The following is a 14,682-nucleotide window of genomic DNA, read 5'->3' as shown; positions in this document are numbered from 1 at the left end:
TGCGCTCAGATCAGAGACGTGCTTCCGCCATACAAAACGCTCCGCCCTACGGTGAATGTACACTAGATAGCGGAAAATTGCCGCGTGCGGCTAAGGCCGCCCATTGTGACTCGCTTGTGGGCGTGCTGGCAGCATATGGCAGCATATAGCAGCATGTTCGATTGTGCGTCAATAATTCAGCATAGCAAGTTTGTATGAAGGTCTAGTTATTAATTAGTACATAGTTCAATAGTAATATCCTCGAAAACGCTCTGGTGACAAACAAACTTTGCTGCCCTGTTTCCAATTGTCCACATGGCTGGACAATTCAAGTAAGTAAATACATTTCGAAAATAAAAAACGATGTATTATTAGCTACTAACTACAGTGCAGGCTAACTCAAATGAGCTATCTAGATGAGCTAACTTCACATACTGTATAGATAGCTAACTAAGTGAATGAAATATCACCATCTACCTAACTTCATATTAGCTAGCTATCTTGATGCATTTATCACTGTAAAAAAACAAACTCCAAATTAATTTGTAGGTAGCTAGCTAACAGCCATGGAGGTGATAGGATAGCTGCCCCAACTGTGAGTAGGCTATTCTGGATAGGGCAGGTACTTTTGTGTAGTTCCTGTCTCTAGAAGTGAGGATGGAGATAATAGTAACATAATATTCAGTGCGGTGTAATTTGACTATAATGAAGTCTGTTTCTTGTGAGGTTTTCTGTCCTCAGATAGAGGGCTATGAAAGCCTGTCTACATATGAAGTGCAGTGGATCTCAGTCCTGGTCCTGGGGACTTAAAGGGGTGCACATTTTTGTTTTTGCCTTAACACTGAGCAGCTGATTCAAATAATCAACTTATCAAGCTTCAAGTGGTATTTATGTATTCATTTGTGATGCTATCCTTGATATGGTCCTGTTATTGTCACATGCACATGTGTGCCCATGCATCTATCAATCCAATCTTATAATAATTTATCAGGGATATTATACTTTTGTAATCCACAATGACCTGGTGATGTAAAAGTCTAATAATTACATTGTCTTCCATATTCCTACAGATACCTTGTAACTGGAGATTCCTTCAAAATGAGTGCCTACAGTTAAAGTGTAGGGCAATGCAAGGTTGGGTGACCAGGAGGGCCATCTGGGACTGCCTCCTGGAGGAATTCAGGTGTGTGTGAAGGCTACCTGTGTCCTGCATAACTTCATAAGGATGGACACGAGGACCGGGAGGGGATCTGCAGCTCGCTGCCGTCTGCCAGAGGAGAAGTCTGCTGCTCTGCAGGATGTTTCAAGGATGGGGTCCAACAATGGAGCAAGAGGCAATCCATGTGCGGGAGATCTTCACCTCCTACTTCTTCAAAGAGGGTGCTGTTCCCTGGCAATACCATAGACTACACGATGCACAACCAAAGGCTCTTTTAAGAGTCATTCACATTGCAATAAGAATATTCTTCCATGTCAACTGCAGTTATTCAATTCCCAGTTTCTCTCCCTTTGATTTCTACTTCTCAGGTGAGGGTGCTGTTATTAAGGTAAGTGTGTGATGTCTGTACAAAAACAAAACAGGCTATTTTAAATCACCCATATAGAAAAAATTTAGAACAATTAGACACCTTATAACCCACACATTCATGTATCAATCTGATTAATGGATTGTGTTGTGCAGTAAGCAGGCTCAGGTGTATAACTGTGGCTCCTTCCACCTTCAAAGAATAGGCAAGAGGGCCAACCATGGAGAATAGTAAGACACTTCATTATTTCTATAACTACGCTATATTGTTTTTCCACGTGTGTCCGTTCATGTTTTTCAGCATAAAGTACTCTGCTGCCACTTAGTGTGGTGTGGACACCAGGTGAGGCCACACACACAGATTCCTGTTGAACAATGTGTCTAACTACCTTAATTTCTCAATAAGTCTCTCTCCTTCACTTCATCCCTCTCTCCTCTTCTCCCTAAATCCTCTAGGTTATATCAGCTGTGTTGGTGAACCCCTCCCTCATCTGAACTGGCTACATGGAGGGCACAGCATGATCATAGATGAGAGGTCACTTGGTCAGGTCAACAGGAAGTATTATTAAAGAGATGCTTTACATTGAAATACAGATAGAGATGCAGTAGTCCCAGAGTTAATGATCCAAGGTCAGTTTTGCATTTCACCTCCTGATTAGTATAATGACTAACAAGGTTAGAATAAAACATTTAAACACAAGGCTTAAACATGCATCTGTCTCTAGTCTGCAGATATGTTTTGACGTGAGAGAGGATGCTAACCCCCAGTCCCACCATTGCCACCTCACCCGCTTTAAGATAACCTTTGGACTGACTAGTTTCACTATTATGTAATTGTGATGAACTGAGAGAATATTTGGGTTGCACTGTGATTCATTAGTCATATGCTGCCTTCCCTGCCCCTATGTCTTAACTCTTTCCCTTTCTGTCTTTTACACCTCTCTCGCCACCTCTTTCTTCCTGTTTTTATAATGTACAACAGATGTGCATTGAAGTACAGATTGAACTTGTATTTATAATATGACAATTATATTTATAATGCATGTATTTATAACACTTGGATAATGAACTTCTTTCAATAAAGTGTTTCACATTCTCTACTGGTTGAAATTAAGTCTCCCATTTGATGAAATACTACACATATCCTGTATATCAGGTCAATGCAGATGAAGGGCATTGAGATGAACTGGTTTTCGAGTATTTACATGATGCATAGAAAGTGTACTGTTTAAAAATATATATATGAATTACAAATCAATCTTTAACTAGTTAAATCCTGTTTCTAGTCTTAGTTACAATGTGTAACCATTGATGTCCCAGGACCAAGATTGGTAAACACTGTTGAAGTGTATAATTGTAATACATGCATGCAGATACAGCATCTTTCAAAGCCTGGAATTTGATACTTCTGGTATTGGATATGACTGAAAAATTATCTCGAAGACATTCATACCTGACCTGCACCTTTATTTGCCAAGGTAGAGTACATGATCAGTGAATATATTAAATGTACAGGCTACAATGTGGGGATCTTATGGATGGTAATAACTACATGTATATACGACTTGCATCCTTGGCAAAGTTATATTCTACTCAATCCATAGGCTTCATTAATGTAATTCAGACTGTTTTGAAGTTGATACAACTGGCTATGATAGCTGAGATTCATAACTAGGTTCTGAACTAATTTGTATACCAAACGTTGGGGTCCATACACAGATGGGGCTAGAGAGCTAGCTACACATCCATAGGCATACAGGTATTTTTATCCTCCACTGCACAATATGCAAAGACGAATAACGTAGCGGCAAATATCAGCTAGGGAAGCGTACAGAATTGTACATTCAATTTGCAGTAAATGCTTTAGCTAGCTAGATTCTTTACACCCACTGTTTCACAAGACGACAGCCTGGTTTGCTGGTTGTTTCAGGAGTCCCTAAAACATTAAACAACCATAATTACAATTTCATACTCATGTCACAACACCCATAAAGCTAGCTGGCTAATGTTAGCTAGTCAGCTAGCGTGCTAAATCGCTATTTTCGTAAATTAACTTTATTATTTAAAAAATGCATAATCGTTTGTCTTTACATGAACTAACATATTCCTGTCAACTGTAAATTTTTCCATTGTTATTTTATAATCACTTACATTTGCTTCCAACCTAGTATTTTTGTCAGCCATCTTTGCAGAAGAAATTTTCCAGCCTTGGATCGCATAGCGTCAAATTCGTCATGGGAACCACTCGATATGATTGGTCATCCCCCAGCGGTCGCCGCTGGTGATTTACATAAAGTTGGGAAAAGTTTATCTTCTTCACCGCCTCCCACGCCACAGCCGCACCGCCCAAAGGTCCCCCGCCCTCTGCGCTTCTCACCGCTTTCCTTCCATTGAAATTAATGGGAAGCGGTGTTCCACCGCGCGGCAACCTGTGCTAGTGTGTCATGACGGTTCCTACCTCACGCTCATCTCCAGGGAGGAGGAGTCATTGGGAGGGGTTACAAAGGCACTTTGCGGAGGTTGCATTGCTTTGTAGTAAAACTGTGTAATAGTGTAAAAACAACACAGCATATCACGTTATGACACTAGATTAGAGCTCGTGCATTCATTACACTGCAATCATATCAGGGAATGTACATGTATCATCATGTACATTTGAAATGTTGGATGTTTTTCTGTTCAATCTATGGCGCTAGTATACCACTAGATGGCGGAAAAAAAAAACACAATTTGAGGATTTTATGCATGGTGTGAAACAGCCAAACTCCTTGGCCTTTTCATTGAAGCTATATAGATAGATACATTGATTTAATCGGTAACCCGAATATGTTAATTCACTAAAATAATGTTTTGTGACCATTTCGTCATCTTAGAGAGAGAAAAAATACAACCAACAAACTAACTGGGCAGGTAGCCTAACGGTTAAGTGCATTGGGAAGGTAACCAAATGGTTGCTAGTTTAAATCCCCAAGATGACTATGTAAAATAATTATGTTCATGTTCCCTTGAACAAGGCACTTAACCCTAAATGTTCCTTTCAATCTCGCTGGATTAGAGTGTCTGCTAAATTATTAAAATATAGTGGAAGGAAGTGACATAAGGTAACTGGGTTTGACCAGTGGTGTAAAAATACTTTAAATTATTACTTAAGTCGTTTTTGGGGGTATCTGTACATTACATCACTATTTATATTTTTAACAACTTTTACTATTACTTCACTACATTCCCAAAGAAAATAATGTACTTTTTACTCCATACATTTTCCCTCGCACATATCAAGAGAACATCTCTGGTCATCCCTACTGTTTCTGATCTGGCTGACTCACTAAACACAAATGCTTAATTTGTAAATTATGTCTGAGTGTTGCCCCTGGCAGCTGTAATATATATATATATTTTTTAATAACATATTTGTGCAGTCTGGTTTGCTTTTAATAAGGAATTTGAAATTATGTATACTTTTACTTTTGATACTTAAGTATATTTTAGCAATTACATTGACTTTTGATACTTTCACTTGTACTTTTACTCAAGTATGACAATTGAGTACTTTTCCAACACTGGGTTTCACAAATGTCTGGTGTTCCAGTGATGATTTGCAGTTACAGTCTTCCAGCGAGAAACTGAGGAAGTAGCCCTGTGCACTGTGTCTGTGTAACCCTACCCTCATATTAATACGTATCAAATCTTATTAGGAATATTTATTTCCTGGCCTGGTGTTGAACGCACAACTTGATTTTCCCAAAGCATTCCAGAGGATGTTAAACTAACAGTGGATGGAGGCCTTTCTGGGGAGTGTAAAGTAGCAAGTCAACATGGACCAGAATGGCACTCTGTTTAAATTTTTTAATAAAAACACATTTCATATGTAAACGTCCTCATCGAAATAGATTTTGCAAACACTACACGAAAAGTATAGAAACCATTTTTATTACAAAAATATTATTGTACAGTACTAAATTTACATGAGCACCAGTGTGAGTTTGCATCATGCAATGTTTCAGAGTAATTGCATAAGATTAACGTGGCAATTGTAAAACACTTGGGTACTAGATTTATGACTACTTGAGGGTAGGGTGAATGACTGAAATATATAAAGCATATGGTCAGGTTCTTAATAAAATATGAGACAACTAGGCCAGTAAAATCTGTAATTCAACTTAACAATACAATCAACACTTGTCATATTTTTGTCTAAATGACCCAATCCAATCTGGAATAAGAATATAAGCCATTTAGGAGACACTTTTATCCAAAGCAACTTACAGTCATGCGTGTATACATTTTACATATGGGTAGTCCCAAGAATCAAACCCAATAGCCTGGCGTTACAAGCGTCATGCGCTACCTACTGAGCTACAGAAGAGTAATGTAGGTTACGAATAAATATAGAACAATAAAATAAAAACACAGCTAAATAGCTTTTTTGTGAGTTTTAAAACCATTAGACAAAAGGTACAGTACAATACTTGTCCTACCTTATACAACAATATACCTCACAAGAATTGTAAGTAATATACACATCTATAGCGCTGCAAAAGAACTTGGCATCTGACAGACACTGTACAGAGTAAATAATAGTATTACTGCATTTTTCAGGCACAGTTGGATACATATTATACAATATCTGAATAAAAAAAATACTTTTTTTCACCTCATCCATTCATCCATCCATCTAATTTCCCTGATGAGTTGTACTTTCCTACATGAAACACACACATTACAAAACCTCTTTAAAAAAATACAAATAATACCACTTATTTCAAAACAGAGGACACCACAGTTTGTGTTAATATTATGAGAATATAAAAGCTCGGAACACATTGTAAACATTTTGGCTAGATTTTGATTTGTCACAGTTACATTTTCAATTTTTTTAAAAAGCTTATAAATCTTGAATTTTCCAATTTAGACCAGCTTAAAAGTTCCTCATATTACTTTATGCTTTGAAAGTTTGGACACAGGTACATATTTAGATGAGTGTTAATTATTGTTTTGAATAGGGTTGGGGTCAATTCTATTAGAAACGCTAATTTGTGTAAATTGGATGTCCTTTACCTAAATTGAACCTAACCCTGATACTTCTCCCATTAACTAATGAATGATTTCTCCAGGGCTACGTGCATCCAAACATACATCTAAATATTTATGTTTTAAATTGAGTGCTCTGCATTTGGTTGTTTATATAGACATTATCATTTGTCCATTCCTTTCCATCCTTTAAAATACAATTCGCGTTTAATCTTAGTTGTCTGATATTTTGTCTGATATTTATAGTTGTCTGATAAAAATAAAATAAAATACTCGATAGCAAACATGGGAGGGTTTCCCTGCCCTGAGACATCTCAATGAAGCGGTATTAGCAGGCAGCTTAGTAACATTTGTCCATGCCTATCCCAGGATCCAACCCGGTAGGGCTTCTGCCACTGTATGGTGTGTTAACACTGCTTATCATGGGAGGTGTAGTTCATATGAACTACAAGCCTTTCCTTGGTTCCATCTACCCGGCTCATTGTCCCTTGCTCATAGTCCATTGTTGGGTCAGAATAGCAGCAGTGGCTAGGAGACAAGGCCGTAGGTATGGGGTGGGATGAGAAGGGGCTGGTTAGCACTGGTAGTGGAAGTGCTGGTGTTGATGGACCTTACCATCCACATGGGCGTGTGTGTGTGTGTGCGTGTGCATGTCTGTGTAAACCTTGGAGTAGATCTTAGGGGGCCCACTGAGGCCGGGGGTTCCCAGGCCCACCAGTCTCTGGCTGGGGTAGTCAGGGCTAGTCAGGGCACTACAGGGGGTGGTGGTGCTGGGCTCTTTGTCCGAGATGTGGTGGTCTCTGTGGACTACAGGTATGTGCCGGGGAGCCAGGGTGTTGTGGAGCCGACGGCTGTGGCACAGCCAGAGTACGATAGTGCCTACGATGAGGAGGGCTGCTGCAGGGATGCCGATGATCAGAGGCCAGGGCAGGCCGGAGCTCAGGTGGGGAGGCGTCACTGTGTTCTCCACCTGAGGGTCTGGACAGAGAGACAAATCACAGTGATATGAGAGACAGCTCTACAGATGTAAGCCTCCATCCCATCCCGTGAATGGCTGTACTCACCTGGTAGCACAGTAAGGTAAGCACTGCGAAAGCTGTAGCCCATAGTGTTGGCTCCCAGGCAGATGTACATGCCAGCATCCTCATCGCGGGCCTTGACAATAGCCAACTTGTTGAGGTAGGAGCCGTCAGGCCGGGACCACACATCCCCTGTGGGCAGAACCACAAAATGCTGCCCTCCGACCTCCAAGGTGGAGTTATAGCGGTCCTGTGTGCCTGGGTCCACCCTCTTCAGCCACTGGACCACAGGCTTCACGTCACTGTGGACCTTACACTGGAAGGAGGCGGTGCCGCCATACTCCACGGTGGTGTTGACCGGGTGGGTGCCGGTCAGAACAGGCTTGCAATGAGAGCGCTCTGTAGGGAGAAGGACAGGAGTTTATAAGCATGTGAATCATAATGACAATAACACAATTCATTTGGCAACATATGGGAGGTCTGGGTATAAATGAAATTGGAGTGTGATGGAGGAAACTGAAAAATTATTTGTTGTGGTGTCGGTGGTGTTACCGATGACATCCAGCTTGTAGGTGGCATTGATGTGCCCTGCTGGGTTAGAGACGTGGCAAGTGTACTTGGCACTGTCCTGGGGCTGCAGGTTCTTCAGGGTGAGGGTCCACCGCGGGCGCTTGCCCTGGCGCGGGGGTGGCAGAGGGGTCTGGTCTTTCCACCAGGTAAAGACAGGGGGAGGGGTGCCCGTGGCCTGGCACTTGAGCCTCACCGAGCTGCCCACCGGCTTGTACAGCACCCGCCTTCGCATCTTAGTGGGCTGGCTGAACCGAGGCTTCACTGCAGAGATAATACATCATGGAGGTTAGGTAACACAGATGTCAATAGCATTTAGATGACAACGTGTAGGAGTATTATAATGTAGTGAAGTGAAGCAGTGTGCTGCTCACCCCAGGGCTCTCTTGTAGGGTCAGGCTGGGTGAGCTCAGCGTTGGGTTCCAATACGGCAGGTGGAGCGTCAGTCTGGGTCGCTGCAGTGTCATCTGAAAAACACAAAAGTCATTGACTGAGGGTTAGCCTCTGTCACTCACAAACACACCCATGCAGGGAGTATGAAGATTGTTTCATAGTAACCCGACCCGTTTCATTTCCACCCAACTTTTCACCTAAATCCAATGAAATGGTGACATTTTTTGTTGGTTTCACATTGAAGTCAACCAAACGTAAATCCAAATTAGACGTTGAACTGACGTCTGTGCCCAGAGAGAAGTCTGATCGTAGGACTGTGAAAGACGATGCATTACTCTAGTATCTAAAAAACAACATCAAAGCAAAAAAGGTTAGGGTTTATGTAGTCTTTCAAAAAACGGAATATTGCAGAAAGATGATGTACTCTCACGCTACAGAGCAAAGACAATATAAAACCAATGGGTCAAAGAAAAGGGAGTTCTCCTACCCCCTGCCATTACTACAAAGTATCGTTTAGATATTGCCACATAAATCTAGCGGTCAGTTATCGTTTCAGTGATGTGAGGTATTTCACCCAAGACCCAAGTCTTAATGTCTGAAAATGGCGTCATGTAAATCACACGGGGGTCTAGGGATGAGTGCAAACTGCTGAAGGATCTCTCAGATTTATTTGCCTTGCTTTGAGCTCCAACAGGACCCCTCTGTGTGACGCAGGATGAATGATTCTGCTTGGGAGATCAGTGGACTGTGAGGTGTGTAAAACGACTGCGTGTTTTGCTTTCAGAGCGTATGAAGTTTTACAACTCTATGGGAACGATAACCAGGCAAAACGCTGGTATTATTCTAACTGGCTCTGTGAGGCAGGGGTGAGCAAACAGTGCCATATTATTGTTGCTTCTCTCAAGTTTCCACACTGTTTAAAACAAGACGGCATGTTGACTTAACCCTGAGCTGGAAACCAATTAGCTGCCTTTAACCTAAACTGTGCAGGCAGGTCAGCAGGCAGGCAGTCAGACAGGCAGACGGACAGGGCTGAAAGAAAGTGCTGCTTTGTTTGGGCACGACCCACAGGAATGCACAGAGAACCTATTCTAACCCTGAGTCCACTGCTGACTGAGCTAACACACACACACACACACACACACACACACACACACACACACACACACACACACACACACACACACACACACACACACACACACACACACACACACACACACACACACACACACACACACACACACACACACACACGAGTACCAGTCAAAACTTTGGACACCTACTCATTCAATGGTTTTTCTTTATTTTTACTATTTTCTACATTGTAGAATAATAGTGAAGATATCAAAACTATGAAATAACACATATGGAATCATGTAGTAACCAAAAAAGTGTTCTTCAAAGTAGCCACCCTTGATGACAGCTTCGCACACTCTTGGCATTCTCTCAACCAGCTTCACCTGGAATGCTTTCCCAACAGTCTTGAAGGAGTTCCCACATATGCTGAGCACTTGTTGGCTGCTTTTCCTTCACTCTGCGGTCCAACTCATCCCAAACCATCTCAATTAGGTTGAGGTCAGGTGATTGTGGAGGCCAGGTCATCTGATGCAGCACTCCATCACTCTCCTTCTTGGTCAAATAGCCCTTACACAGCCTGGAGGTGGTGTTGAGTCATTGTTCTGTTGAAAAACAAATGATAGTACCACTAAGTGCAAACCAGATGGGCTGGCGTATCTCTGCAGAATGCTGTGGTAGTCATGCTGGTTAAGTGTGCCTTGAATTCTAGAGTTCCTCAGTGGAGATGGGAGAACCTTCCAGAAGGACAATCATCCCTGCAGCACTCCACCAATCAGGCCTTTATGGTAGACTGGCCAGACAGAAGCCACTCCTCAGTAAAAGGCACACGACAGACCACTTGGAGTTTGCCAAAAGGCACCTAAAGGACTCGCAGCGCCGTAAGAAACAAGATTCTCTGGTCTGTGTACTAAGCTGATTGTCCACAATGTCTGCTCTGCCTAGCCGTGTCTTATGCCAACATCACTGTTGCCTGATGGAACCTCAGGTCACCAGGTATGAAGGGTCAAAGTCAGGTGTGTGTGCGCTTGTGTGTGTGTGGATACTGTTCTTTGTCCTGATTTAATCCTGGTGTTCTTGTCCAGAGGGCCATATGACAGCCAGAGGGCCGCGCCCTGCTTAACACTGCGTAGTGAGGTACAGGAGAGCCCAAAGCCAGCACCAAGTGTTTTTTTGCTAGCCCCCATTGTTGCTATTGGCCCAGGGTTCTGGGAGAGTAAGCCTGGGTGTAGCAACGGTTCCCTCTGGCACGGGAGAGGTGGCTATTCAGCAACACCGAGGTGGAATTAGGGGGGCATTATCTTTTCGAAAGAGGTCTTAGCCAGGGCTCATTCCTTTACTCTCTGTGTGCTGATGTTCTCTCGAAACAGGTGCAGAGGGACAGAACAGAGGTTTCCCTTATGCAGCATTATTAGGAGAACATTGGACCATTTTCTATGTACTGGATATGAAATTTTTCTGATACTATCTCTATACATTAAATATACATGATGCAATCTCTGACCAGTTTAAATTATTCGTTGGAAAAGTGACTGGTTGATAAAGATTATCCAGTTCAAGAAAGTACGTCATACTTTCAGGCAGCTGTCAGTGGAATGGCCTGATGTAATGACTGAGGTAAAGCATGGCTTTACCTTACGGCTGGGCAAACTGTGCCAGCTCTGGCTCCTGTGTGTAGTGAAGCAGTGGAAAGGAAAGTGGTGCTGGACTGGTGTAGCGCTAGGCTGAAGGACAGGGGACCCCTTTTCCTCTGCTCCAGTCCAGAACCACAGAAACACACACAGAGGGGCAGTGAGGGAGGGCGGAGGTGGAAACGGCAGGTCTGGGCGAGAGAGAGGGCGAAGGAGGGCAGCCCCAGTCCCAGCCCTGAAGCTCCCCTAACCCTAACACTCTTCATGTGGAAGGCGTGTTTATAAGGTCCCATATTATTCTTTCCTACTGGGAGAACTTTAAAGGGTCACCCCTCAAAAAGGCCCATTCTTCATTCCTACCGGGTACCCGTGTTCAAACATACGTGCCACTGTGTCTCAGGGAGCACTCTCCATCTGAACACGGGCCCATATCGAATGCAAAACAAACATGGTTTCACAGTGATTTTCATTAGTGACGGCACAGCTGACTTTTGAAGATGACGGAACAGTTAGTCGTTCAATTGATCTTAGAAATTGAAAGAATAGAGTATTACGTGGCAGTTCCATTTCACACACCATGGTGGTGGTGAACTATTACCAAAACAATAATGTTAATGAAGAGAAAATGAAGCAGAGGTGTTTTACCTTCCTTTCACAGGTCATAAGATTTCAGCAGTGATATGGACCTGAATGACATATACATTAGTTCAACTTGAGCAAAGCAATTCACAGACTAGAAAATAATCATAGAACTTGTCAAGAACATTAAAAGCAGTTCGGAAGTTCAGAAGATTTGAGGTTCAGATTTTAAATATAACAAAGCTTATTGTTCGATGTACAGTGCATTCGGAAAGTATTCAGACCCCTTGACTTTTTCCAAATTTTGTTACGTTACAGCCTTATTTTAAAATTGATTAAAATAAAAAATTTCCTCATCAATCTACACACAATACCCCAGAATGACAAAGCAAAAACAGGTTTATAGAAATTTTATCAAATGAATTAAACATAAAAAACAGAATTACCTTATTTACATAAGTATTCAGACCCTTTGCTATGAGACTCAAAATTGAGCTCAAGTGCATCCTGTTTCCCGTGGTCTGTGGTAAATTCAATTGATTGGACATGATTTGAAAAGGCACACATCTGTCTATATAAGGTCCCACAGTTGACAGCACATGTCAGAGCAAAAGCCAAGCCATGAGGTTGGGTCAGTCTGTTATATCTGGAGTATTTTGCCTGTCTTATCCGGTGTCCTGTGTGAATTTAAGTATGCTCTCTCTAATTCTCTCTCTTTCTTTCTTTCTCTTTCTTTCTCTTTCTCTCGGAGGACCTGAGCCCTAGGACCATGCCTCAGGACTACCTGACTCCTTACTGTCCCCAGTCCACCTGGTCGTGCTGCTGCTCCAGTTTCAACTGTTCTGTCTGCGGCTATGGAACCCTGACCTGTTCACCGGACGTGCTACCTGTCTCAGACCTGCTGTTTTCAACTATCTAGAGACAGCAGGAGCGGTAGAGCTACTTTGAATGATCGGCTATGAAAAGCCAACTGACATTTACTCCTGAAGTGCTGACCTGTTGCACCCTCTACAACCACTGATTATTATTTGACCCTGCTGGTCATCTATGAACATTTGAACATCTTGGCTATGTTCTGTTATAATCTCCACCCGGCACAGCCAGAAGAGGACTGGCCACCCCTCATAACCTGGTTCCTCTCTAGGTTTCTTCCTAGGTTCTGGCCTTTCTAGGGAGTTTTTCCTAGCCACCGTGCTTCTACACCTGCATTGCTTGCTGTTTGGGATTTTAGGCTGGGTTTCTGTACAGCACTTTGTGACATCAGCTGATGTCACAAATTTGATTGAAATTTGATGAGTTTGATGGAATTGTCCGTAGAGCTCCAGAACATGATTGTGTTGAGGCACAGATCTGGGGAAGGGTACCAAAAAATATCTGCAGCATTGAAGGTCCTCAAAAACACAGTGGACTCCATCATTCTTAAATGGAGGAAGTTTGGAACCACCAAGACTCTTCCTAGAGCTGGCCACCTGGCCAAACTGAGCAATTGGGGGAGAAGGGCCTTGGTCAGGGAGGTGACCAAGAACCCGATGGTCACTCTGACAGAGCTCTAGAGTTCCTCTGTGGAGATGGGAAAACCTTCCAGAAGGACAACCCTCTCTGCAGCACTCCACCAACCAGGCCTTTATGGTGGAGTGGCCAGATAAAAGCCACTCCGCAGTAAAAAGCAAATGACAGCCTGCTTGGAGTTTGCCAAAAGGCATCTAAAGACTCTCAGACCATGACAAACAAGATTCTCTGGTCTGATGAAACCAAGATTGAACTCTTTGGGCCTGAATGCCAAGCGTCACGTCTGGAGGAAACCTGGCACCATCCTTACTGTGAAGCATGGTGGTGGCAGCATCATGCTGTGGGGATGTTTTTCAGCGGCAGGGACTGGGAGACTAGTCAGGATCGAGGGAAAGATGAACGGAGCAAAGTACAGAGAGATCCTTGATGAGATCCTCCCTGCTTTATAGCACTCAGGACCTCAGACTGGGGTGAAGGTTCAACTTCCAACAGGACAACGACCCTAAGCACACGGCCAAGACAATGCCGGAGTGGCTTTGGGACAAGTCTCTGAATGTCCTTTAGTGCCCACCCAGAGCCCGGAATTGAACCCGATCGAACATCTCTAGAGAGACCTGAAAATAGCTGTACAGCGACGCTCCCCATCCAACCTGACAGAGCTTGAGAGGATCTGCAGAGAAGAATGGGAGAAATTTCCCAAATACAGGTGTGCCAAGCTTGTAGTGTCATACCCAAGAAGACTCGAGGCTGTAATCAAAGGTGCTCCAACAAAGTACTGAGTAAAGGGTCTGAATATTTCACATTTACATTTTTTATAAATTGGCAAACATTTCTAAAAACCTGTTTTTGCTTTGTCATTTATGGGGTATTCTGTGTAGACTGAAAAAAAACAATTGAATCCATTTTAGAAAAAGGCTGTACAGTAACAAAATGTGGAAAAAGTAAGGGGTCTGAATACTTTCTGAATGCACTGTATGACTCTCAAGTTCATCAATTATCAAGACTCAATTACAAATCTCATTGAGCCATGTTTCTTTCAACGTGAAATTGACATACAGTATTTAGGTGCGAGTGTAACGGATGTGAAATGCCTAGCTAGTTAGCGGGTACGCGCTAGTAGCGTTTCAATCAGTTACGTCACTTGCTCTGAAACCTAGAAGTAGTGTTGCACCTTGCTCTGCAAGGGCCGTGGCCTTTGTGGAGCGATGGGTAACGATGCTTCGTGGGCGACCGTTGTTGATGTGTGCAGAGGGTCCCTGGTTCGCGCCCGTGTCAGGGCGAGGGGACGGTCTAAAGTTATACTGTTACACGAATACCTATCTCCAGCAGGACACCGAGTGTCTGTTCTGGCTCACGTCAATTGAAACCAGAG

At 42.9% G+C, this 14,682-nt stretch overlaps 1 protein-coding gene and 2 long non-coding RNA genes across 5 annotated transcripts in view; 1 reads left to right on the top strand and 2 right to left on the bottom strand.

The window, feature by feature from the left end:
• The first annotated feature begins 66 nt into the window (after positions 1–66).
• On the top strand, positions 67–2,600 carry LOC139574070 (uncharacterized). Its single transcript, XR_011674713.1, has 2 exons — positions 67–1,847; positions 1,961–2,600. It is a non-coding gene; the product is annotated as an uncharacterized lncRNA (long non-coding RNA).
• Positions 2,601–2,954: 354 nt separating this feature from the next.
• On the bottom strand, positions 2,955–3,966 carry LOC139574068 (uncharacterized). Its single transcript, XR_011674712.1, has 2 exons — positions 3,656–3,966; positions 2,955–3,440 (listed from the first exon to the last, which is right to left on the bottom strand). It is a non-coding gene; the product is annotated as an uncharacterized lncRNA (long non-coding RNA).
• Positions 3,967–5,418: 1,452 nt separating this feature from the next.
• LOC139574064 (fibroblast growth factor receptor-like 1) overlaps positions 5,419–14,682 on the bottom strand; it is a 60,339-nt gene continuing 51,075 nt past the window's right edge. For all 3 annotated transcript variants that reach the window (XM_071398210.1, XM_071398211.1, XM_071398212.1), the window contains 4 exons: positions 8,496–8,588; positions 8,107–8,385; positions 7,600–7,953; positions 5,419–7,513 (listed from right to left, as the gene is read on the bottom strand). In XM_071398210.1, the coding sequence (XP_071254311.1) occupies positions 7,110–7,513; positions 7,600–7,953; positions 8,107–8,385; positions 8,496–8,588 (1,130 nt within the window). In that variant the 3' untranslated portion in view covers positions 5,419–7,109. The remainder of the gene's footprint in view (positions 7,514–7,599; positions 7,954–8,106; positions 8,386–8,495; positions 8,589–14,682) is intronic.

Source organism: Salvelinus alpinus, chromosome 4 (assembly GCF_045679555.1).
Source record: "Salvelinus alpinus chromosome 4, SLU_Salpinus.1, whole genome shotgun sequence".
NCBI lineage: Eukaryota > Metazoa > Chordata > Actinopteri > Salmoniformes > Salmonidae > Salvelinus > Salvelinus alpinus.
This window is presented reverse-complemented; position numbering and strand designations above follow the sequence as displayed.